The 26,876-nt window shown below is 37.2% G+C and overlaps 1 protein-coding gene across 1 annotated transcript in view; it reads right to left on the reverse strand.

The window, feature by feature from the left end:
- The window catches only part of IL31RA (interleukin 31 receptor A), a 91,603-nt gene extending 67,532 nt beyond the window's left edge, over positions 1-24,071 (reverse strand). The window contains exon 1 of the mRNA XM_032334951.1: positions 23,869-24,071. Within this exon, the coding sequence (XP_032190842.1) occupies positions 23,869-23,943 (75 nt within the window). The 5' untranslated portion in view covers positions 23,944-24,071. The remainder of the gene's footprint in view (positions 1-23,868) is intronic.
- Between the last annotated feature and the right edge of the window lie 2,805 nt (positions 24,072-26,876).

Raw genomic sequence — 26,876 nt, forward strand, 5'->3', positions numbered from 1 at the left:
CAAAAAAACAAAACAAAACAAAAAAAATCATCAGTCTCTTGAGGTCCAAATGAGGTAATTCAGCCTCCCTAAACCTGAGCAATTCTGGGGTGTAGCAAGACTCTGGGCCCTAGAAGATTCACAGAAAGATATCCATTATATATATATTCACATATTTTCACCAGCCCCTGAACTTTGATCCCTATCATTTCCTACCCCTACCGCAGCAATTTAAAGTATTAACTGCCAAAAGATTAGATTTGCCCCAAATTAGCGAAGACCAGTCTACTAAGGAATAATTCATGTGGTGGGCTCCGACCCATAATTTCACTGAAGAAAGCAGAAAAAGAACTTCACATAATAGAAAAAGAAGCCTATTTGCAAGGGTTTGAGTTTTATCCAAATCCTCTAAAGGAATGAGGCACTCACCTTCCTGTGGTGTCCAAATGTCCTGCTGGTTCAAAAGCTCCCCATCAAAATTGCTCTGTCCCCTACAGCACTAGTCAGCTCAGAAAGGGGAATTTGGAGTTCATCTACATAAAGATGTGTGAATATTTCCTCTCTGGTTGTCTTGGAGCTTTCTCTTTGCTTTTAAGCAAAACCCAAGCCAGAGTGGCACTTAACGCATTTATACTGGGAAGTGAGGTGCATTACAGTAACTGGAAAAAAAATCTGCTTCTGTGAGACTATTCAACTTTACAGGAAAAATGCCATCTGAAAGTGTCATAAACAATTAAAGGAAAAACTAAATTTTAAATTTTATATTCAGGAAGTCCTTACAAATGTGGTAATGGGTGAAATGCTGAGAATATCTTTAACTGGAAAAGAGAAATATGTAATCATGTGATTAGCTTTAAATGAAGAAGGGAGGAAGGGAAGAAAATAATAGTAGCTAACTCAGAAAAGACGTTTATAATAATTATGTGTAAAGCCCAAACTAAGCCATTTATTTCCCTAAGCTTCTTATTTAGCAGTTTATTATGATAATGATGATTAATAACATGTGGAGCTCTTATGGTATGTCAGGCACAGTACTAAGAACTTTAATTACCTCCTTGGATCTTCACAACAATCCTAAAACACTAATAGTATTTTTTTATTAATATATAATATATTATTTGTTTTAGGGGTACAGGTCTGTGATTCATCAGTCTTACACAATTCATGGCACTTACCATAGCATATACCCTCCCACTGACAGTATTTTTATTCCCATTTTACAGAGGAGGAAACTCAGGCCAAAACGATTGAGAAACTTGTCCCAAGTTAGTGGTGGAACCAAGAAAGAAGCCAAGGCAGCCTGACCCTCAGTTTCCTAAAAATCAAAAGTTTAAATTACATAATTTCTAGGATTCCTGTGAGCACTATCATTCTACATTCTTTTGCAATGAACAAAATCATAAAGGACATAAAGACAAAGGAAAAGATTATGATGCAAAGGGAAAGAAACATAAGGGTTTTTTGGCTTTTTAAAAGATTTTATTTGAGAGAGAATGTGTGCGAGTGGGGGAAAGTGGTAGAAGGGCAGGAAGAGGGACGAGAGTCAGTTCTGAGCTCTGAGCTCAACCCAGGACTTGAATCCCAGACCCTGAGACCATGAAACCATGAGTTGGATGCCCAGCCAACTCAGCCACCCAAGCACCTCAGAAACCTAAGTTTTAAAACAAGATATGTTTTCCAAACTCATGTTTCATTTTAAACCATCTCCCAAACTTCCTCAGGCAATGTTCTACTAAGTAAAAAGTTTTGCAGAAATAAGGAGAAAGAGAGGTATCTCTTAAATAGTAGATTATAAGATATTAAAAACCCCATAGTAAGTTATCATCTAGCAGAGCTAAACTTATGTATAAAGATAGCACCTCTTTAATCTGTTCAACCAGTTCTTAGTAAACACCTACTATATGCGTCACACCTGACTGAAGTTGTTGGGTATGAAATAAAATTCTGGTTATTTGTTGATGAAACATAGACATTTATCTATAGTCTCTCAGCAAACTCCACAAAAATTACAGGAAAGGTATAGAGCCACAAAACAAAACAAATGGGAGCAGAGACAGTAACACATAAAATGAAAGACATCAGTAAGTTTTTGAAAAATGAGAAGTGGGGAGTAATGTAATTACTATCTACACCAGATTTGAAGGATTAATACAAAAAATATTCTTAATAATTTTTCTATTGATTACATGTTGAAATAACTTTTAAAATACATTGGGTTAAATATATAACGATTTTACTTTTTTTTTTTTTTTTTTTTTTTCCAGTAGGCTCCATCTGCAGCATGGAGCCCAGCGCAGGGCTTGAACTCAAAACACTGAGATCAAGACCTGCCTTGCCTCTACTAACTCTCTCCACCCTTATTCCTCTTCTGAAAATCTTCAGCTATACTTTTATACTCTTAAAGTTTGTAAATTATCCTTAGGTCATGCATGCTTTTCCTATACTTTGATTCTAAAACTTAATCACTACTAAAGAGCATTTCCAATATTATGATTATATAATTGATAATTACAGCAGCATCAAGTAGTGTTTTGCACAGACAGAAAGAGAAATGTAATCCTATACCCCTCAAATTGTCTGTTAGATTGAGAATACTTCAAGAATCAAAGTCAACTGGATTATCTTTCCTAAACTCTCATCCTCAAAATTATGCCATTTTTTAAAAGATTTTATTTATTTAAGAGAGAGAGAGAGTGAAAAAGCATGAGAGGGGCGAAGGTCAGAGGGAGAAGCAGATTCCCCATGGAGCAGGGACCCCAACGCAGGACTTCATCCCAGGACTCCAGGATCATGACCTGAGCCAAAGGCAGTTGCCCAACCAACTGTGCCACCCAGCGCCCCCTCAAAATTATGCCATATTTATTCCTCCTACTTGGACAATGACTTTCTACTAGAGCTTTTCATTTTTCCTGAAGTTTTTGTCTTCTATTTTCTTGTTGATATGAAGAGCCTAGACCTTCATCTAATACTAAAATCATCCAAATTCTTCATCATACATTTTGTTAAAATAAATCCATTTTCTTTCCGAAGCATCTTCTTTGAGCCAGCTACAATGAGGTTTTGGCAGCAGGAAGTAGATGCAACAGGAGGGGTGCATAGGAAGGAGGAAGCAGCAAGTCTCCTGAAAGAAGCTTAATTCTGAAATGAACACTGTGACAAAAGGACACACTGGAAGGATGCAAGGTAGAAGAGAGTGTGTCTATGTGTGATCCCAGAATTAAGAATGGGCTTGAAGACTGGAGTCCTCTCCACCTGACAGCCTCAATCTCACCATCTAAAATAGGAGAAACAACCATCTGCTAAGAAAAGGATCTAAGGACTCATTTCTCTCATGATAGGAGCACAATAGGGACCAGATCCTGCTGAGGATAAGGATAACTGAGTGACACCCAGGATCCTAGACAGTTGAAGAAAGCACTGGTGAAAAACATCCTCAGATTTCTGTGACATTCATCTGAAGACTTCTGTTCTTTACTATTTCAAGAGAAAATGACTATACTATAAAAATCAAGGAATATGTTCCTGGCACAGATCAAAGGGAGATTTCTGTTTTCATTATTATTTCCTTAACTAAACTCTTGACTCCCTCCTTTTTCCTGTTTTAATAATTATAACAGGAGATAATTACACAGCAATCTGCAAATTAACTCTATTAAAACTGTAAGATCTCTGGCAGCCTTTCTCATCTAAGCTCCTCATCTGAACTACAAATCAGAATTTAAATGACTATTCTATTTCACAAAGAATGGAACGTAATTAGTACCAATCCAGATGCACAGAAGAGAAGTTCATTTACAAGATGCACAATATAGTATTACATACAGTGGACGCCTTAGGGCATTAAGCTTAATTTTCTCACAGAACTCCAGCTGAGAAAGGCCAACTGAGGTGGATATCCAAAAAAGTAGCCAGAATTACTACAGAATTTTGAGCAATTACAGTATTATCAAAATATATTGGTGATCTTGTAAACTGACACTCTTGAGGAATTAACACCCCTTTAGACTAATAAATTCTGATTTCCAAAAACATAAATTTCTAAACTGCATAATTATGTCCCTTATAGTTGTTTTTTAAAAAGTTTACTTCTTTGTTTTAGAGAGAGAGAGAGCATAATTGGGAGAGGTAGAGGGAGAGGAAGAGAGAACATCAAGTAATTGCCACACTGAGCACAGAGCCTGAAATGGGACTCGATCTTTCAACCCTGAGATCATAATGTGAGCTGAAACCAAGAGATGGGTGCTTAAACACTGTATACCCAGGTGCCCCTACTCTATAGTTATTAACTCTAACTCTATACCTGCAAAAACAATGTTCCCACTTCCAAAGCCTGGGATTTGAATAGGTTAATGAAGGAATGGGATGTAACTTCACTGATTTAACAAAGGAAAGCTACAGTAAAACTCCAGAACCATTGCATATAATCACACCTCTATAGGAACAATGATGTGACTGAGACACTTTCAAGGGGGTTTTTGACACTAAACCAGCCCTACAACATATGTTAAGGGAGAGTCTGTGAGCTGAAAACAAAAACCACATAAAAGTAATAAATATAGGAAACACAAAAGCAAAAATTAAGTCTGTCTGTAAAAACCAGTCGAGAGAAACACAAAACAAAAGGTCATAAAATATGATATCAAATATCTGAAATGTGGAGAGGAGAGGAATAAAGATTAAAGATTAAGTTTAGATTAAAGATTAAGTTAAAGATTAAGCGACCAACTGCTTAATATAGACTGCTTTATGCAGAAGATGTTATATATAAACCAAATGGTAACCATAAAAGTAATAGATATGCAAAAAGTAGGGAATAAAGAATCCAAGTATTTCACTAAAGGACATCAACTATTCATGAGAAGACAGCAGGGAAAAAAAAACAAAGTACAAAAAAAAAAAATACCATGACACAAGTATAAATACATATATATCAATAATTACTTTGAATGTAGATGGACTAAAAGCTCCAATCAAAAGACAAAGGGTGACAGAATGAATAATAGGGGAAAAAAAAAAAAAAGACCCAACTATATACTGCCAACAAGAGACTCTTTCACCTAAGGAAACATGCACACTGAAAGTGAAAGGATGGAGAAAGATTTATCATGCAAATGGATGTTAAAGGAGAGCCCTTAGCAGCAATTCTTATATTGGACAAAGCAGACTTTAAAGCAAAGGCTGTAACAAGGGGCCAAAAAGGACACTATGTAATCATAAACGGTACAATCCAACAGGATGTAACAACCATAAATATTTATGCACCAAACATGGGAGCACCCAAATACATAAAACAATAACAAACATAAAGGAAATAATAGTAACACAATAATAGAAGGGGACTTTCACACCCCACTTACATCAATGGACAGATCATCCAAACAGAAAACTGACAAGGAAACAGTGGTTTTGAATGATATACTGCACCTGATGAATCTAAGAGATATATTCAGAACATTCCATCCTAAAACAGCAGTATACACCTTCTTTTCAAGGGCTCATGAAACACTCTCTAGATGAGATCCCATATTAGGCCACAAGCCAAGTCTCAACAAATTCAAAAAGGCTCAAGTCATACTATACATCTTTTTGGATCACGATACTATGAAACAAAACCACCCCAAGAAAAAAATCCACAGAGCACACATGCATGGGTCAACCAAGAAATAAAAAATTTCATGGAGACAAATGAAAATGAAAACACAATGGTCCAAAATCTCTGGGACATGGTGAAGGAGATCTAAGAGGGAAGTTTACAGCAATAGAAGCTTACTTCAAGAATCAAGAAAAATCCCAAGTTAACAACTTCACTTACATCTAAAGGAATTAGAAAAAGAACAACAAAACTCAGTCAGTAGAAAGAAAGAAATAATAAAGATTAGAGCAGAAAGAAACCAAATAAAAACTAAAATTACAGTAGAATTTATCAATGAAACCAGGAACTAGTTCTTTGAAAAGATCAACAAAACCAATAAACCTTTAGCCAGACTTATAAAAAAAAAAAAGAGGAATCAAATAAATAAAACCAGAAATGAAAGAGGAGAACTAACAGAAATGCAAAAATAACAGAAAATGCAAAAAATTATAAGAGAATATTATGAAAAACTATATAGCAATAATTAATAAATAAATAGAAATAGACAAATTCTTATGCCAGGGTGGCTCAGTTAAGTGTCTGCCTTTGGCTCAGGTTGTGATCCCAGAGTTCTCAGCAGGTAATCTGCTTCTCTCTCTCCCTCTGCCCATCCCCACTGCTTGTGCTCTCTCTTGTTCTCTCTCAGATAAATAAATGAAATATTTTACAACGATGTATTCCAAGGTTAAAGGGTGGTTCAATATCTGCAAATCAATGTGATCCATGACACCTATAAGAGAAATGATAAAAACCATATGATCATTTCAATAGATGCAGAAAAAGTCTTTGACAAAGTACAACATCCATTCATGATTAAACCCTCAACAAAATAGGGATAGATAGATAGATAATGAACATTCTTCAACATAATAAAAGCCATACATGAAAAACCCACAGGTGATATCATATTCAATGGGGGAAAATTGACAGCTTTTCCCCTAAGGTTAAGAACAATCCCAGGATGTCCACTTTCACATTATTTAACTTAGTACTGGAAGTCCTAGCCAGAGCAATCAGACAATAAAAAGAAATAAGAGGCATCCAAATTGGAAAGAAGTAAAACATTCGCCATTTGCAGATATGTTACTATATACAGAAAACCCTAAAGACTCCTCCAAAAAGCTACTAGGTCTGATAAGTGAATTTAGTAAGGTTGTGGGATACAAATCAATGCATGGAAATCCACAACATTTTTATATACTAATATGTATACTAATAATATATACTAATATATATACTAATAATGAAAAAAGAAACTAAGAAAGAAATCCCACTTATACGTGCACCAAAGATTTAAAAAAAATTTTTTTTAATTACCTAGTATTTTAAAAAAATATCTAGGAATAGGCTTAACCAAGGAGGTGAAAGACCTGTACTTGGGAGAACTATAAAACATTAGTGAAAGATATTGAAGACAACACAAATAGGTGCAAAGATATTCCATGATCATGATGGAAGAAAAAATAGTTAAAATGTCCATACTAGAGGTGCCTGGGTGGCTCAGTCAGTTAAGCATCTGCCTTCAGCTCAGGCTGTGATCTTGGGGTCCTAGGATTGAGCCCCACATGGGGCTCCCTGCTCAATGGGAAGCCTGCTTCTCCCTCCCCCCAGCACCCACTAGTGCTTTTTCTCTCTCTCAAAAAATAAATAAAATCTTTTTTTAAAAAGTCTATAGTATCCAGAACAATCTTCACACTTAATGTAATCTCCATCAAAATACCAACCACATTGCTCATAGAACTAGAACAAACAATCATAAAATTTGTGTAGAACCACAAAAGATCCTAAATAGTCAAAACAACCTTGAAAAGAAAAACAAAGCTGGAGGCATTGCAATTCCAGATTTCAAGTTATACTACAAAGCTATAGTTATCAAAATATTTGGGTACTGCCACAGAAGTATGTGTACAGATCAATGGAATAGAATAGAGAGCTCAGTTGGGGCGCCTGGGTGGCTCAGTGGGTTAAAGCCTCTGCCTTCGGCTCAGGTCATGATCCCAGGGTCCTGGGATCGGGCCCCGCATCGGGCTCTCTGCTCAGCAGGGAGCCTGCTTCCTCCTCTCTCTCTGCCTGCCTCTCTGCTTGCTTGTGATCTCTGTCTGTCAAATAAATAAATAAAATCTTTAAAAAAAAAAAAAAAGAATAGAGAGCTCAGAAATAAACCCATGTTCACATGGTCAATTAATCTTCGACAAAGGAGGCAAGAATTCGCAACAGGAAAAAGCCTCTTTAAAAAATGGTGTTGGGAGAACTGGACAACTACATGCAAAACAATGAAACTGAACCACTTTCTTAAACCATATACAAAAAGAAATTAAAATGGATTAAGGACCTAAATGTGAAACCATAAAAATCCTAGAAGAGAACACAGGCAGTAATTTCTCTGACATTGGTTGTATCAACTTACTACTACATGTGTCTCCTAAGGCAAGGAAAACAAAGGAAAAATAAATTATTGGGAATTAATCAAAATAAAATGCTTCTGCACAGCAAAAGGAACAATCAACAAAACTCAGACAACCCACTGAATGGGAGAAGATACTTGCAAATGACAACTCGATAAAAGGTTATCATCCAAAATATATAAAGAACTTATAAAACTCAATACCTTAAAATAATATAATCCAATTAAAAAATGGACAGCAATGGTGGCTCAGTCTAGTAAGCATCTGCTTTCAGCTCAGGTCCTGATCCCAGGGTCGTGGGATCAAGACCCATGTGGGGCTCCTTGCTCAGGGGAAAGTCTGCTTCTCCCTCTGCCCTCTACCCCTCCCCCTACTCATGCTTTCTCTCCTTCTCTCCCTCTCAAATAAAATCTTTAAAAAAAAAAAAAAAGAAGAAATGAAAGATACTTCTCCAAAAAATACATCCACACGGCAGCAGACACATGAAAGGATGCACATTATCAATCATCAGGAAATGTAAATCAAAACTACAGTTAGATATTATATCACATCTGTCAGAATAGCTAAAATAAAAAACTCAAGAAACAACAAGTTTTGGAGTGGATGTGGAGAAATAGGAAGCCTCATATACTATTGGTGGGAATGCAACTTGTGCAGCCACTGTGGAAAAGAGTATGGAGGTTCCTCAGAAAGTTAAAAACAGAACTACCCTATGATCCAGTAATCATACTACTGGGTATTTACCCCCCAAAATACAAAAACATGAATTCAAAAGGATACATACACTTCTGTAGGTATTGCAGCATTATTTACAATAGCCAAACTATGGAAGCAGCCTAAGTAACCACTGACAGATGAATGGATAAAGAAGATATGGTATACACACACACACACAAACACACACAGGAATACTATTCAGCCACAAAAAAATGAAATCTGGCCATTTGCAACAACATGGATGGAGCTAGAGAGTATTATGCTAAGTGAAATAAGCCAGTCAGAGAAAGACAAACACCATATGATCTCACTCAAATGTGGAATTTAAGAAACAAAACAAATGAGCAAAGGAGGGGGGCGTGGGGGAAAGAGACCGAGACAAACCAAGAAACAGACTCTTACTTTAGAAAATAAACCGACAGATACCAAAGGGGAGGGGGGGGGATAGGTAAAACAGGTGAATGGGATTAAGAACACATATTATATGAGCACTGAGTAATGTACAGAATTGTTAAATCACTACATTGTACACCTGAAACTAATATAACACTGTATGTTAACTATGCAGAAATTAAAACAGCAAACTTAATAAAAATAAAATTAAAAATAAAGTGGTTTTTTTTAAATTTTTCTGATCTATAATAGAATCACATAACTTTCCAAGGAAACTCTTACAAATGGATCCATTACATTATCATGCCAAGAGCTAATGCAGTATTGTACTTTCTGGGAAATACTACAAGCCTTTCAAGAATTTACCTCATTAATTAATCTTCAAAAATGTTTAAGACCAAAGCATGTTTTGCATTTTCATATAACTAAGCATGTCTCACAAATACCAAATGGTTTTTTCCACATCATTACATCTAAACCATTATAAATATTAAAAAAGATGTATACAGGTAACAGTCATGCTTTCTTCTCTCATTGTGCTACTACCAGCTGAGAACTAATCAATGTGTGCCAGAATTTGGCTTTTCAAAGTAGAGTCTAGGAATTAGCCATGTGAGTACTAACTAGGAGCTTGTTTAGAAATGCAAATTCTTGGGGCGCCTGGGTGGCTCAGTGGGTTAAGCCTCTGCCTTCAGCTCAGGTCATGATCTCAGCGTCCTGGGATCCAGCCCTGCATCGGGCTCTCTGCTCAGTGGGAAGCCTGCTTCCTCCACTCTCTCTGCATGTCTCTCTGCCTACTTGTGATTTCTGTCAAATAAATAAAATCTTAAAAAAAAAAAAAAGAAATGCAAATTCTTGGAATTTGTTGAGCCTACATCATCTCAGTTCCAGTTATCCCCCTGCCTAATCCTGCTTCCTACCCCTCCCTTTCAGAGACATCAATAAACGTGCTATGCCCCAAAGTAGAGCAACCACATAAATTCCTCTAATAAAGATGAAGTTTTCCATGTTTACTTGGAAAGTATATTGGGAGTACTGGCACTTGGCAGTATATTAGGTACGGCATAGATATTAGTTCAACAAATGCATACAGCCGTCTTGGAAATCTCACAGCTATCTTCCATATCCACTTATGTATTTTCTATAGTGATGTTTCCCAACTTTACAAATCCACCCTCACTTTTTAACACAAAAATTCTATTCACTCTCACTCTCAGAGACAGCACACAGTGACCCCTCTAGTTGAAAAATGTCACGTATTGAAGAGGATCCGTCCTCTGTATATCCCAGAAGGCCAAGAAGCTTTGGTCTAAATTTATTTTCTGTAATCAGTATCAAAAAGTGATAGACTTCTTTTGATTTTATTTATATTTTATTTTTTAAGGCTTTTATTTATTTGATAGAGAGAGATAACAACTAGGAAGATGGGCAGGCAGAGAGAGATGAGGAAGCAGGCTCCTTGCCAAGCAGAGAGCCTGACGTGGGACTCGATCCCAGGACCCTGAGATCATGACCTGAGCCGAAGGCAGAGGCTTAACCCACTGAGCCACCCAGGTGCCCTGATTTTAGTTTTAAATAAGTGAATCTTTTTCTTCAGTCAGTCACTTTGCAAACTTCCATCTCTTGTTCATTTTCTATAGACAAGGCATGCCACTTACATAATTGCATCACGGAGGGCCCTGTACTTAAATGTCCCTTCATTTGGGTTATTAGCTTACTACTGCTGTCTTCAAATTCTGGTTTATTTTTCAACAAGGGGCCCCACATTTTCATTTTGCACAAAGCCCTACAAATTATGTAGCCAATCCCATCTGCAAATCTGATTCTTAATGAGGGATGGTAATCAAAAATCATTAGTAAAAGATATTCTTCCCCAAATACATGTGCCAGGGCCCCACCTTCTGAAATTCTGATTCAAGAGGTATGGGGTAGGGTTTGTACATGTATAATTTTTTAAAACACACATATTAAGAAACAGAAAAGAATTAAGGTAGAATTAGAAAACAGGTAGAATTAAGAATTCTACCTCGTAACTACTCACATTGCCTTAAATAAGTTCTACTTGAATAATAAAAGAAACCGCTTAATGGCTTTTAAGTGTGAGAGGCATTACTTGGTCTCTAATAGTATTTGGAATTGAACACTCCAAGCTCTAATTGTTTCCCAGTCTTGGGAGACCTCCCTTCCGCCCATCCATTAAATATTGACTCCTTTGGGAGTTTTACCTTGGGTCTTCTCTTCTCTCTCTAATCCTATTCCTTAGAGGCCTCAATCACCATCTATGGATATTAGCTATTTATAACAATATATTTATTTTATCATATAAGTCATTTTGATTTTTCTACTTGAAACCTTTACTAAATATTTCAATTTTTCTTTTTTTAAAATTACAGTATAATTAACATAGTGTTATATTTGTTTCAGGTATACAAAATAATGATTCACCAATTCTATACATTACTAAGTTTATATCATAAGTGTACTCTTAATTCCCTTCACTCTTCAAATTTTCTTTTATAGCTTTTTATTTACAGTATCGATTGAGCAGTTTTGAGGTTATATTCATTACACACTTAAATCTTTATATATTTATATACCTACTCTGTATGGAATTTGCTTTGCATTCACCCATGCTTTTTTTAAATTAACATATAATGTATTATTTGTTTCAAGGGTATAGGTCTGTGAATCATCAGTCTTGCACCATTCACAGTGCTCACTGTAGCACATACCCTCCCCAGTGTCCATCACCCCGCCACCCTAATCCTCCCCCCCTGCCCTCCAGCAACCCTGTTTCTTGAGATTAAAAGTCTTATGGTTTGTCTCCCTCCCTGGTCCCACCTTGTTTCATTTTTATCTCTCTTCTCCCCCACAACCCCCTACCCTGACTCTCAAATTCCTCATATCAGAGAGATCATATGATCATTGTCTTTCTCTGATTGACTTATTTTGCTTAGCATGATACCCTCTAGTTCTATCTATGTCATTGCAAATGGCAAGATTTCAGGAGCTTTATGACTGCATAGTATTCCTTTGGATATATATAACTACATCTTTATCCATTCATCTGTTGATGGACATCCAGGCTCTTTCCATAGTTTGGCTATTGTGGACACTGCTGCTATAAACATTCAGGTGCACGTGCCCCTTTGGATCACTAGTATTTGTATCATGTATTTGTATTTTTAGGGTAAATTACCAATAATGTGATTGCTGGGTCATAGGATAGCTCTATTTTCAACTCTCTGAGGAACTTCCATACTGTTCTCCAGAGTGGCTTGCATTCCCACCAACAATGTAGGATGGTTCTCCTTTCTCTGTATCCTCGCCAACACCTGTCATTTCCTGAATCAAAGTATCATTCTTATCATAAGTTAGATTAATTTCTGAATTTTTTTTCTTCCAATTCTAGGAATGTATGTTCTGAAAGTCTGTAGTATATGTGAGGGGAAAGGGAAGAAAGAATAAATTTTTTGCCCAAAGAGCCTGTTATAATGTGGAATGAAAACTGATTTTCAATACGCACACACTATGCATTTATTTTAAGGGCCCAGAGAAGCAGATAAAAATAAACAAAGGTCTAGGTACTAGAGAAGCATAGGATCCAAACAGCCTGTATTATTACTGGTGTGCCTATTTTATTTGATGATGTCAGCAAATCAGTTTGCAGCAAGTTAGAGCTGAAGCCAGAGAGCACAGGATTCAAACTACAATTTACTACAGAATTATAAAAAAATGGAAAAATAGTTGACACAGATAGCATTTTGTATGATGGATAAACTAAAAAACTGAAAAATATTTTTGCAAATAATAGGTATCTTGAAGACACTAAAAACAAATACTAACCATGTTGGAATAAAAGTTCCTTTCCTGGCAGATTTATGTATACTCCTCATCTTATTACAGGTTGTGTGTTGCTGCTGCTTCTTTTGTTTTTGCAACAAGCACTCTATGAGATTCTACATTAAAGTGGGGACTTTAGTATTCTGTTTTTGTAATTTAACCTTTGTCTCTGAGATTACTTATATTTGTGTTTGTGGAAAGTATCATTGCCGATTCAATGTACAGAAAACTGAATTTAGCCTTCTGCTTAAAATGTAGAAAACTGCAAGAAAATGTAACTTCCACCTTAACAACAACAAAACCAGCTCTTATTACACAAAAATGTTTCTTGAGCCCATCAAAGAAATGAGGTCCTAAGGCAACCAACAAAAGGAATTCTAAAGAGGGACAAGTTCCTGCAAGGAGAGATAGAATACACAAATTGTTTCACCTTAAACAAGAACAGGAGAAAGAAGTGGTTGCCCTACAACAGGTAAGGGGTGAGCAAGACTTTTTTTTTAACAAATCCTTAATGCCAAGTATGGGCTAGCATGTCTTTTCCAAATAGTTAGGAGAAGCCAGTCACAAATAAGCTCTCTATCAGAGAGGGTGCCACTGAGTGTTCACAAGAAAGACTGGAGATGGGTCAGGAGACTGATCTCACCCACCCTCACCCTCTCCTCAGTGAAGCAAAAGGCAAGATATAATCACTCACCTGTATCATAGGACAAAGAATTCTCTCACTACCGGGGCACAAACAAAACTCCACTGCCTCTGGAGGAGGAATAAAAACAAACCCATTCCCTCTGGAAGAGGGCAGGAAATCCTCTCCCCCAGGACACGGGAGAAGATCTATTAGCCTTCTAATAGAAGGGGAAAGAGGTAAAAGCAAAACCTCTCTACTTATCGGGGAAGAGCAAGAAAGAAGCTCAGGCCCAGGACCTGGCACCAAGTTCCAGAAATCTGCTACCACTGGAATAAGTAGGAAATCATCTCTTGCCCAAGACCAACTGCAGATCCAAGGCCGAGTGTGTCTACAAAGGGTAGAAAAGGCAGAAATGCTGAGAAAGCTTTACATCCAAGGCCTAGGAGTACAAGCCTTGCATAGGACAACTCAGGTTATGCTAAGATGGCCACAAGCCTAGCACCAAGTAACCAGCAACCATGGTCTTCTGCTAGGAGAGAGAGGAGAGCATGGAGAGAGAGAGAGAGAGAGAAAGAGAACCCTCTGTGGAGGACCTGTGCAGAGCAACCCAGACCTCACTTGAAGCACAAGGTAATGGTAGCACACAATTAAAGGAGTTTTCAGCCTATGGTACACTGAAGCCCAAACCTAGCTCAAAATTTGGCTAAGTTGGATCACTCCCACACACACTGATGGCCTGCCAGAACAATACATCTATTTCCAGGTATAAAAACTATTTACCTGAGTCTCTACACATGACCGGAATTTGAGCAATATTTGTCATGATATAGTCAGCAGAACCAAACTAAGACATGACTCAGATATTAGAGCTATCAAACAGAAATTTTAAGATAATAACTGTATGAACCACTTGGTGAAAAATATTTAAATGGTGTCTAAATAGTTTTTCTCTTTATATATTGTCCAACAGGATAGTTTGGGATGTTAATATTCCACTCCTATTTTTCCTTTCTTCTTCATTATAAGCAAGAAACCAGGACAACAGTTATTAGAAATCTGAATGAACTAGAAATGTCCACATGAAGTCCATGACTCTTCCAGTCTTTAAGGAGAGCCCAGATTAATGGAAAACTTATCTCAGGGTAGGGGGAGGGAGTGCCGAGAAGGGCAGCAGAAAGTAAGAGTAAGAAAGCTCCCACCCAACCTCAGAATGGGGAGAGATTAAGAATTTGTAGGCTCCGTGAGTTTGATGCTAAGGGCCTGCCCAGGACTTTGGTGGTGCTCATGACCTAGAATCTCAGCCAACTCTAAGTTTATGTGTTGGGTGAGAGTGATCCCCAATAATGATTTGAGATAAAGTTCCTACTATTCCAATTGGACAGATGGAAGATTCAAGATGAATTTTTCATTTGTGATATTATATTCAAGAATACAGAACAGGGTTCACATCCATACCCTTGTTTTCAACTTTATATCATTATATAATAATGTATATTCTGTGGTTCACAGCTTCTAAAAGATCTCCCACTGATCTTGCCTTTTGTTATTCACACTCTCTGTAATGCTCTCTTGAGTTCGATTTGAACTGGTAACTCCTTCTAATTAACAGAATACAGCACAAGTGATGTGATATCACTTTTGAGATCAGGTTTTTAAATTCTAACTTCTTTCTTACACTCTCTTTCCTCTCACTTACCCTGATGAAGCCAGCAGCCATGCTGTGGACTGTGCTACAGAGATGCACACATGGCAAAGAACTCACAGGGAAGTCTTTGATCAATAGGTTGTGAGAAACAGGCCTTCAGTCCAACAGCCTGAGAGGAACTAAATCCTGTGAACAATAATTTGAGCAAACTTTGTAGCAGATTTTTGCCCAGTCAAACCCTAATATGACTATATCCCAGCCAAGACCTTGACTACAGTTTTGTTAAACCACACACCTACTCCTAACCCACAGAAATGGTGAAATAATGCGGCTTTATGCCATTCAGTTTGAGAATGATTATGCAGCTGTAACTAAAACAGATTTCAAGAGAGAGAGGAGAAAGTTATTAATGTACATCTATCTATATGTAATATTTCTTTCTAAGTAGGTCTAGCCAGTAGTTCTTAATAAAGGGTGTATATCAGAATAAGCCAGGGCTAAGGGAAGTATTAGAACAGAGAAATATACAGGAAAAGTAATATACAGGAAATATACAGGGGTAATAAAAATGACAGAAGGCAAAGTCTATTTTGTTCCAATTGGATTCCAATGCCTGAGCTCTGGTTCAGTCCATAGCAGGTGAGGCTGTCAGGGCCACTGTCCCAGGATTTGATCTCCTTGTTACAGAAGAGCCCTGGCTCACCACTCAGAATTCTTATGTGGTCTCTCAGAATTCTTTGGTTTCCTGCTCTTATCTACCATTTGGATTTGGTTTCCAAACTGCACAGAAGACAAATGAGACTGAAGGGGAACAGTAATGTGGTATCATCAGAATCTTATCCACCCCCTGAACTCTGCCAAAAAACAAAAACAAAAACAAACAAACAAACAAAACTTATCCCCAGAATTTATTCCAGGACAGTTTCAGCAATCAAATTTTAGGAAATGGCTCCAGGTGATCCTACAAAAGCTCATTAAACATTCCATGGTTTAATTCATTTGTTCTGCTCTGGCAAAGCTTATGCAACAGCTCATGGCATTCCTGACACAGAGTACAGTAAAACATCCTTTCATGTGTATAGTGTCTTTACAACTCCCTCAGGATCACTGGCTAGCCAAATGGGGCAAGTTTCATTTCCAGCCATGTCACCAACCATGTCACTAACCATGTTACTAACCAAGATTTTATGTCATTTCCAGAAAAGGTTGGCATAGTTAGAGGTTCAAAACAATCCCTACATAAGGTAATTAAATATTAGTGAGGAGGGGAAAAACCAACAAAGATTTGATAGGTGTTTTTAAACTATGGTGACCTTTATAGGTTAAGGGCCTATCATCAGAAAAAAATAACAGAAAACTTACTCTTCTCAGGTGGCTTAAAATAATTTAATTATGGAAAGTGCTCATAATTAAATGTGGTAACAACCATTATAGAATGATCAATTAGACATTAACCTCTCTGCTTAAGAATGTCCTATGATATTCCCTTCTTCTTCTATACCCTATTATTTCAATCTAGCTCATCATAATATGTTAAGAAGGTCTAAAACAGAGATGCCAAAGACATAAAATGCCATGTTGAAGATGTGATATAGGTAGTTTATGAAGATAATACAAAAGGATACTACATCTCATCAAACAATTCCATTTATAACTATACCAAAAAGAGTAAAATGCCTAGGAATAAACTTAACCAAGGGGGTGAAAGACCTGTATTCTGAGACATAAAAAACACTGATCAAAGAAATTGAAGATGACATGAACAAACGGAAAGATACTTCACACTCATGGATTAGAAGGATTACTATTGTTAAAATGCCCACATTACCCAAAGCAATCTACAGATTCAATGCAATCCCTATCAAAACACCAACATGGAACTACGACAAGTAATACTAAAATTCATAAGGAAGCACAAAAGGCCCTGAATAGCCTAAGAACACACGAGAAGGAAGAACTAAGCTGAAGGTATCACAATCCCACATTTCAATATATACTGCAAGGGTGTGGTAATCAAAACAGGATGGTACTAGTGCATGCATGCGCACGCACAAACACACACACACACACACACACAAGTAATACTAAAATTCATAAGGAAGCACAAAAGGCCCTGAATAGCCCAAGGAAACACGAGAAGGAAGAACTAAGCTGAAGGTATCACAATCCCACATTTCAATATATACTGCAAGGGTGTGGTAATCAAAACAGGATGGTACTAGTGCGTGCGTGCGCACAAACACACACACACACACACACACAGACATATAGATCAATGGAATGGAACAGAAAACCCAGAAATAAATCCAGGATTACATAATTAATTACTCTCCAATATAGGAGGCAAGAATATACACTGGGGAAAAGACACTGAAACCAAAGACTTTTTGATCTGGTGCTTTTGATTCTACCCAAAGGTGTCAGTGGAAGGTTTCACACAATTAGATCACAACTGTTACTTGGCTGACATCAACTGGACAACATAACCTGATATCAAATATACTCACACACAGGAAAAATGTACACCCTGCAACAGATGAAATTAGTTTTAAGTCTTTAGAAGAGAAGTGATTTCATACTTCGGGAGTCCAACTTCTCACCAAAAAAATAAAACCCTCTATGAAATTCCAGGACTGGACACAAGCAATTACAAAGGCTTTACCTGGCAGGCCTTATAGGAGAAAGCTGCCCTCCCCATATCAGATTTGGTGTAAAGCCAGAACATTGCAATCTCTGAAGGTTGCTGCAGTGAAGGACTCAGGCCTTGGTGACTCCATATGGAGGTCTCCTTATGGAGGAAAACTGGAAGACCATTTCCTTCATTTGGACTTAATGCTTTTTCACTCCTAGCCCTCCCTTTGTCCTCTTCCCTCCCCCTTAGTCCATAAATCTGCAGAAGGCTTTTGTTTGCTGCTCACTCTACAGTGAGACAAAACCCCATATTCATGTTAATGCAACTGACCTTCACCCAATGGGCGATTTCACAGGAAGAAGTGGAACAGGGGAGTCTTTCTCTGGTTTAGACGCCTGTTTATACAATTACAATAAGTGATTAGAAACTTGACTGCCACTTTCATTTTGGCTTATTTAATCCAATACTCCAGCACATAGTGGCTCAGCTGAGTTTGTGCCATTAGTCAAGTTGAGTAGAATGCAGTAAAGTAGTAACACAAAGCATGGGAACAGTCAGAGGTTCCTAAGAAGTTTGCTAGCTAGAATTTCCAGGTTTTTCTTTTTCTGGGGACTCAAGCAAATGTTGAGCAACTGCTACTAAAGTACATGACAAAATTTATTAATCAACTGGAAACAATTCACAACATTGTAGTTATGTATTTGGATGAAAAAATATTTGATTCTCATGAGAAGGGAATTCAAGGAAAGAAGGTAGCACCTAAACTTATGGTAGTCAAGGAAGGCTTTATAATTCCTCTTTGCTAACACCGAACTAGTACAATTTGGGTAATTAGTGGACAAAGCAAATCCATATTAGAGTATAATACCCCATTTTTAAAGAATATAAAGAGTTCTAACACTGTGGAACATTTTCCTGGTTAGATTTTCTTTTTCTTTTTCATTTATTATTATTATTATTTTTTTTTTTTTTGGTAAATTAAAGGTGTATACCCCTCTAACAACAAAGTATTTTCCACTGCAGAGTGACATGGAATGGGATATATGATCATTTTTCATATTTTCAAACTTGTTTTAACTACATTCATTATTATTGTATTTGTATACCCCCAATCCAAACTAGTGGACTAAACAGAGGGCATCTTGAATATATTCCTCCACAATTGTTTAGCTAATCCACTATGTGCCAATTAATAGGCAATTTGGCCAGTTACCAGCCATTAGGTTGGAAAGCAGCATCCTCCAATAAGGTGTAACCACTCTGGTCTAAATAGCGGCACTCTGAAAGCTAATTCCGAATAATTAAGTTTTGGAAAAGAAACCTGGCTTCCCTCCAGCTGTTCAATTAAATTAACTTATTTATTATGCTTCACTTTCAACTCTATTTTCTTGACAATATGCTGATAATATTTTTCAAACCACAAATATTGAGTACTTTCTCAATGCCAGAGAGAAGCACATGCTTTCCTAGAGCTTAAGAGTTCAAACTCAGTCTAGACTCTAGAGCTGCACTGTGGATACAGAAGCCAGTGGCTGTGGAACACTTTAAACACGGCTAGTGCAACTAAGAATATAATTTTTTAATTTTATTAACCTAAATTTAAATTTTAAAACTGAGAGTTGCTTCAGCTATTGGAAAACTTTTAAGTAGGTTTGGAACAACTTGGGTATGTGAATCTATATTGAATATGTGAATCAATATGTATTATGCATATTTTATAAAGACTAAATACTGTTGAAGTATTTCCAATGAAAACCACATCCAAAATGAGATGTGAGGTAATTACAAAATGTACAGTCAATCTCAAAGATTTAGTACCCAAAAAAGTAAAATACCTCTTTAATTTTTATATTGATTATATGCTGTAATATTTGGGATTATTGACCTCATATATGGCTCACATTGCATTTCTAAAGTAGAGCACTATTCTAGAGCAGTGCTTTGCCCATAGAAAGCTTAAACACATGGCTACTTAGGAAGCTCTACTGCAGGTACCTCAGCTCATGTTCATTTTCTTTCTGTCCCTTCTTTCTTCCCTTGTTTTCTTCTCCATCCTTCCTCTAACAATGATGTGCACTGGACTCTTAATTGCTGATCCAGGTTTTAGAAAATTCAAGGCAATCCATCTCTTACTGGTTCAGAATATAACAATTAAAAAAAAATTTGAAGGACTTAGCAAGCCTAACATATTAGGAGTATCTTAGAAACTTTAGGGTAAGGTGTCAAAGAAACAGCTTTGCATTTCCCCATGGACAGTATCAGAAGTAATTTTCTAATAAGCCACTAAAAACTTCTTATGCACTTTAAGTTTTAAAGTCACAAAGTCCTGAAAAATTAATAAAAGACAAAGTAGTTACCTTATTTTAATTTTATAAATATCAGACATTAAATAAATAAAATTATAATGGAGAAGAGCTTTCAGCAAAGCATTTTAGCCATCACAGAATGGACTCATTAAGTTACCATTATCTGTACTTCTAATAGTCACTCTCCAACTCCAACAACATTGTCAGGCTACACAAAGAGAATGGGAAGTGTCTTGCTTAACAGTTCATATAGATTCATTGATATTTAAAGCTAACAAAGAAGTTAGTCTTTGTCCTGATTCAGTTTAATACAGAAATCCATTGACTATTCCTGAGAACATATGATTTCATCATTATTGGCAGAGACTGCTGGCCAGTTCCCAATTGGGCAATTCTTGGGCACACAAAACACAAGCTACTTTTTGCAGCCTCCCTTACAGTTAGAGTCATCTGAGTTCTCAACACTGGAATATGAAGAAAAGAGATGTATATGCCATTTCCTTGCCAACCCATCAAAATCTTCTATATATGGGCATATGTCCTCCCTCTCCTGCCCCAACTCTTCCTTTCTTTGGCTTGATGAAGAGAAGCATAAGGACCTTGGAAGCCATGTATCAAAGATTACAAAGCTAAATGATGGAAGAAGCCTAGAGTCCTAAATAGATATTTGAAAGACCACCTACCTACCAGGAATTTGAATTCCCTCCTTGGACAGTCAAGGTGGGGAAAATAAAAAAAGTAATTCTACCTTAAGTCACTGAAGTCTTAGGGATTTAACAGCACCTAGCGTTACCCTAACAGACATAATCAGTAACCCGAAGGACTGTAATTTAGCTTAAGACAAACCATTTTCACAGCTCTTGGTGTCATCCGTGAGCAGCAAGATAGCACCACATCTTTTGGTTGCATTTTTTCTTTCTTTTTTTACCACTAAAGGTGTACAGTTTGCACAACCTGACTAGGTAAATACATAAACAGGTGTAGAAAGACAAAAATGCTCAAGAGGCATATATAAAGGCATTCAACATCACTAATCACCAAATAAATAAAAATTACAACCACAGGAAATGACTAGAATTAATAATACTGGAAGTACCAAGTAACAGGTCGGATGTTGAGCAAATTTAATATTCGCAAAACACTGGTGGCTAAGTTAAATGGTTCAACCACTTTGGAAAACTCTTTGGCTATTTCTAATAAAGTTAAACCTAACCTAATTTTTTCTAAATAATTTATTAAAATTTTTTATAAACATATAATGTATTTTTATATATGTGAATCGCCAGGTTTACACACTTCACAGCACTCACCATAGCACATACCCCCCCAATGTCCATAACCCCACCCCTCTCTCCCTCCCCCCTCCCCCCAGCAACCCTCAGTTTGTTTTGTGAGATTAAGAGTCACTTATGCTAAACCTAACTTTTGACCCAGCAATTCCACCCCTAGGAGAATTGAATGCTATGTTCACCAAAAGACTTGTACAAGAATAAAGGAGCTTTAGTCATAAAAAACTGGAAACCTAAGTGCCCATCAACAAGAAATTGGAAAAATTATTTGTAATATATTTGTATGACAGAATACTACACAATAAAAAGATAAACTACTGATACACAAAACACAACATGGATAAATTTCACAGATTTTATGTAGGCCAAAAACCAGACACAAAAGAGAACATATTCTATGATTCCATTTATATAGAGTTCAAGAACTGTGGTAATTAAAATCAGAATAGTAATTACCTTTAGGTAGGCATTTGACTGGAAAGGGGCAAGAAGGTAATACAGGTGTTACATATCTTGATTTGGGTGATAGAAGTATACGCAGGTAAAAATTTAAGCCATACACTTAAGATTTGTGCATTTTATTATTATATTTTATTTCAAATAAAGAAACAGCTTGGGGCGCCTGGGTGGCTCAGTAGGTTGAGCCTCTGCCTTCGGCTTGGGTCATGATCTCGGGGTCCTAGGATCGAGCCCCGCATTGGGCTCTCTGCTCAGCCGGGAGCCTGCTTCCCCTTCTCTCTCTGCCTGCTGCTCTGCCTACTTGTGATCTCTCTCTGTGTCAAGTAAATAAATAAAGTCTTTAAAACAAATTGTGGGGAATATATGAAGAGCTTAGAAAAATTAACTTTGAGGGAAATGTTGTTAAAAAAAAGAAAGAAAGAAAGAAAGAAAGAAAGAAAGAAAGAAAGAAAGAAAGAAAGAAAGAAAGAAAGAGCTTGTTCCAGAGCACACAATTATTAGTAAGAAGTTGAGCTGGGATTCAAACTTAGGTCAACTTGAGTCTTTGACTACAGTAGTGTTCATTTTCCTACCACATTATACATAGAGGAGAAAACTATAAGCCTCTGTTACCACTTAGTTTCAGTAAGTGATTAGCATCACTCTCGATAATATCTCTTAACATCCACACTATGATAAACTATACTTATTTTGGCACTGCATTCTAGGTCAAATGCTGGTATTAACTTTGCGGCACTGTATCAACATTCCTGTTTACAGAATTGAAATAAATTATTTCTGCTATGTTTTCTACAACCCCGGATGACTGGTAACACAGTAAGATAATTCAGAACAAACATATTAAGATGAAACAAACTATCAGAACCTGCATTGCATTTACCTGGCAAGAACACACTGGCTGATTGCCATGTGCAAATGACCACGAATAAATCTCCAGTGGTGAACATCTTAAGAATGATTGAAAAAATTAACAGATGAGGTACAGAGTAAGATGCCAAAATGGTCAATTAACAAGCATCACTCATGCCCATGCAGTATTTGTAATAGAGATTGAAAAACTATATAGTTGTAGATGTGATTTGACTTGTTTCTCAACTATCCATTTAACATTGATAAGGCAACTAATGCAATACTAGAATAAAACTTGAACATTAAAATACAAGTACACCAACATTTACCTATGATACTCTGCATTCTTATACAAGGCTGCCTCTCTTAAAAAATATTTTTTTTTGTAATTGCATGCATTATGTGACTTCTTCACATAAAGTCACATAAAGGTGACTTCTTCATTGACTGGAGATGAATACAGAGAAAAATGCAGTTACTGTCTTCTTTTTATATATAAGCCAACCAAGGCCTAAAGTAGATCTATGCTAGACAAGTCAACAAATAAAGCCAATGTTTAACCAACTAGTTATTTATTATAAAGCGTCATGCTAACTTTCTTATATAGGAACCTCTCCTATACATAAAAATTTTTTAATAAAGTGTTTGGATTTCTGTTGAGAATATTTTTATCTCTTTGATGCTAACCCCCTCCTAAAGGTAAATTATTAACCCCCCTCCTAAAACAAAAATCAAATTAAATAGACAAAATCAAATTAAAATAGACATACCCAATATTTTGGGATAATTAATAAGTTCATACATTCAGAACAAGAAAATTGTTTTTTGTTCCTGAATAGTGAAAAAGAATCCCATAAACACATTAGACTCCAAATCCAGAAAATACTAACTACTGGAGACCAAAAAAAGAAAAAATCCTTTGGGGGATTTTTACCAAAAATTCCCCCACAGAAAAAGCAAATTCCAATACTCTACTTTGACAATTTGACAATCATCCCCTAAATTACAGGAAAACAATTAATGAATCATTTAAAGGATTAACAGATTTAATTGAATCACCAGCCCCCAAACTTGGGGACAAATAATTTACTCACTTCAATTTCCAGCGTCTGTAGTGTCCTAGCACACCACCCTGTCGTCCCCGTCCTCTCCTGACATGAAATCCTCATGGCACTACCATATCGTGGGAGTGTTAATCTGCTGTTCCGGACCCTTTGCCTGGGTCTGTTATGGATTTGAGAGAGGTTGGTAAAATCGCTGAGATCTAATATATAAATGGGGTTTGTAATTTATGTGATCGAAAGGTTTCAGAACGCTAATGAAGAGTCCAAGGAAACCTCGGAGGGCCAGCCCACCGCCCCACCAGCACACCCGTCGCCCAGGCACCCACCCCTCCACGACTGTTCAGCCGCCTGGGTCGCCTCAGCCCAAACTCCCGCTCCACCCCGCAGGCTCCAGCCGTCCCACGCCCTTGCTCGCTTTCATTTCCCGGCTTCTCCTCGGAGTAAGCAGGAGAGTGGAAGGACCACCGATTGGAGCCGCCTCTGGGAGCAGCCTCAGCAAGGGGGCACGCAGGCGGAAGCTGCTTTTCAGCGCTGGCGGCTTCACAGCGGCCACAGCCATCCCAGAGCCGCCTGACTGCTGAGGCTTTCTCCTGGCTGGATCTTCGTTAAGAGAGCCTTTCCTCACCGCCAGGGCCTCGGGACACAATACGATTCCATGCTGGACTAATTTTTACCAAAGAGGTAGTAAGCATGCAGTTCGGCATGGGGCGCGTGACCGGGGAATCAAGCTGACCCTGAGCATAAGTAGCGTCTGCCAACCATAGATAGCAGCTGCACGCTGGCAAGTGACTAAGAAAGGGCTCTCAGAAATTAAAGACTAGAGAGGTACTCTATTTCAACACACTTAGAAACCAAACAAAATGACAAAAACACAACTGTGCAAACTGGGTAAGTGTAGTGTCATGGGAAGGGCAGTAAGGGAAAACTTCTGACCAGTGCTGCTGCTCTACACAAAAATGTTATCCATGCTTTAAAAAAAAAAAAAAAAAAAATCAGAAAAACCATACCTCCTCTACTCCAAGAACCTAGGGACAGATGGAGTACCTAGTGGAATTCCTAAGTGAAATCAGGACCTCTCCTCACCCTTATTTACTACTACATCATCATTATTCCCAAACCTTCACACGACCCTGTATATTCCACATTTTGAGCTTCCTACTTTGGCTTAGGCCAGAAACTCTGGCTCATTAAAAATGCATAAGCCTCTAGGAAAGGAAAGCTAAGCTTTATTACTCACATTTCAACCTATGCCTTCTCTTGAGAGCAGACCTCCAGTTAGAGACTAAAGAGCACTTAAGACTCCAGGCTCCAGGGTGCAGGCACAGAATGCTAAGTGAGTAAAGCTAGCATTCAAAAGACATGCAACTGGAGCACCTGGGTGGCTTAGTTAAGGTGGTTAAGCCTCTGCCTTCAGCTCAAGTCATGATCCCAGCGTCCTGGGATCGAGCCCCGCATCAGGGTCTCTGCTCAGTGGGGGGCCTGCTTCCCTCTCTCTCTCTGCCTGCCTCTCTGCCTACTTGTGATCTCTGTCAAATAAAATCTTAAAAAAATGCAACTTATAAATTGATAAGGACCCAAGATTTCTGATGCCAAGCAACAGAAAAACAAATGCTCAATGTAAGAAAAATTATTTTTAGGTTAAATTCCTAAGTGAAGCAAAAAATTCACTATTAAGCAACATTTTGAATAACCGAAGAAATAAAGATAGCCCTTGGAAATAATTGCTAAAAAAAAAAAAAAAATCACAGAATTAAGAAAAAAGCAAAAATTCTACCAGAACATAACAGATGAAAAAGAAAAAAAAAAAAGCTATGAGATGTAGAAAGAATGAAGAAAACTTAGGAAAATTAATCAAAGAAACACTTCCAGGACCAGAAAAGAACTATCTGCTAAAATACCAAGTACCAGTCAGAATTTAAAAGCCCACTCAAAATTTAAAAGCACCAACATCTTTTGGGATTGATACAATAATACTGAACCTAGAAAGGTAATAATAAGGTGGCAAGAGCATGCTTCCTCTCCTGGGGCCAAAAAATACAAACTACAGGGTAAACAAATTGTTCAAAAAGAGTATGATGCAAGTTTAAAACAAACAGGTATGTGGAATGGTTTTTTTTTTTTTAAGATTTTATTTATTTACTTGGCAGAGAGATCACAAGTAGGCAGAGAGGCAGGCAGAGAAAGAGAGAGGGAAGCAGGCTCCCTGCTGAGCAGAGAACCCGATGCGGGACTCGATCTCAGGACCCTGAGATCATGACCTGAGCTGAAGGCAGCGGCTTAACCCACTGAACCACCCAGGTGCCCCATGTGGAATGATTTTGATCAATTTTCATTTCACTGGAACATTAATAATCTTCCCTGGAAAAACAGATAATTGGAAAAATAAGTTTAAAAAAAGGAAATCAGACTGTGTTAATTGGTCCATTCAGGAAACAATATTTATGTAATGTAAACCCTGACTGATGTCCAATTTCAGAATCAACCTATAAATAAAAGAAGATAGAGACTTTATGGTTATAGAATAGAGTGGATGTTTTACATCCGGAAATGTAAATGTATAGTTTACAGATAATACAATGTAAAAAGCCGTAAAAGAGAAGAGAAAGAGAGCCTTTATCATTACTTCATAAAGTATGTGCTTAGTCTCTCAAAGTTACCAAGAAAGTGAGAGTGACGTAAGTTAAATCTTTACCTATTATAGGGAAAACCAAGAGAAAGCTAAATTTGGTGAGACAAAAATAAAATACACAATACCAATTACTAGAAATGGTGAAAGGCTGTTCAATATGGGATGTGAAATAGCAATTAAGAAAGGGAGACGCAGGAGAATACTGCTTCCTATTATAAACTCTTCTGTGGCATTTTCTAATCATACGTGTACTTGTTACTTTGATATTTTTTAAAGAAATCATTCAAATGTATACCTAGAAATGCAGAAAGTAAGTGAACATAGGAACAGTTTGATTTGTAATGATAGTGGAATTAGGTACAATATTCTTTCCTTTTTATATTTGAGTCAGTAATACTGTTATGGTAAT

The sequence above is a fragment of the Mustela erminea genome, chromosome 3 (assembly GCF_009829155.1).
Source record: "Mustela erminea isolate mMusErm1 chromosome 3, mMusErm1.Pri, whole genome shotgun sequence".
Classification (NCBI taxonomy): Eukaryota; Metazoa; Chordata; class Mammalia; order Carnivora; family Mustelidae; genus Mustela; species Mustela erminea.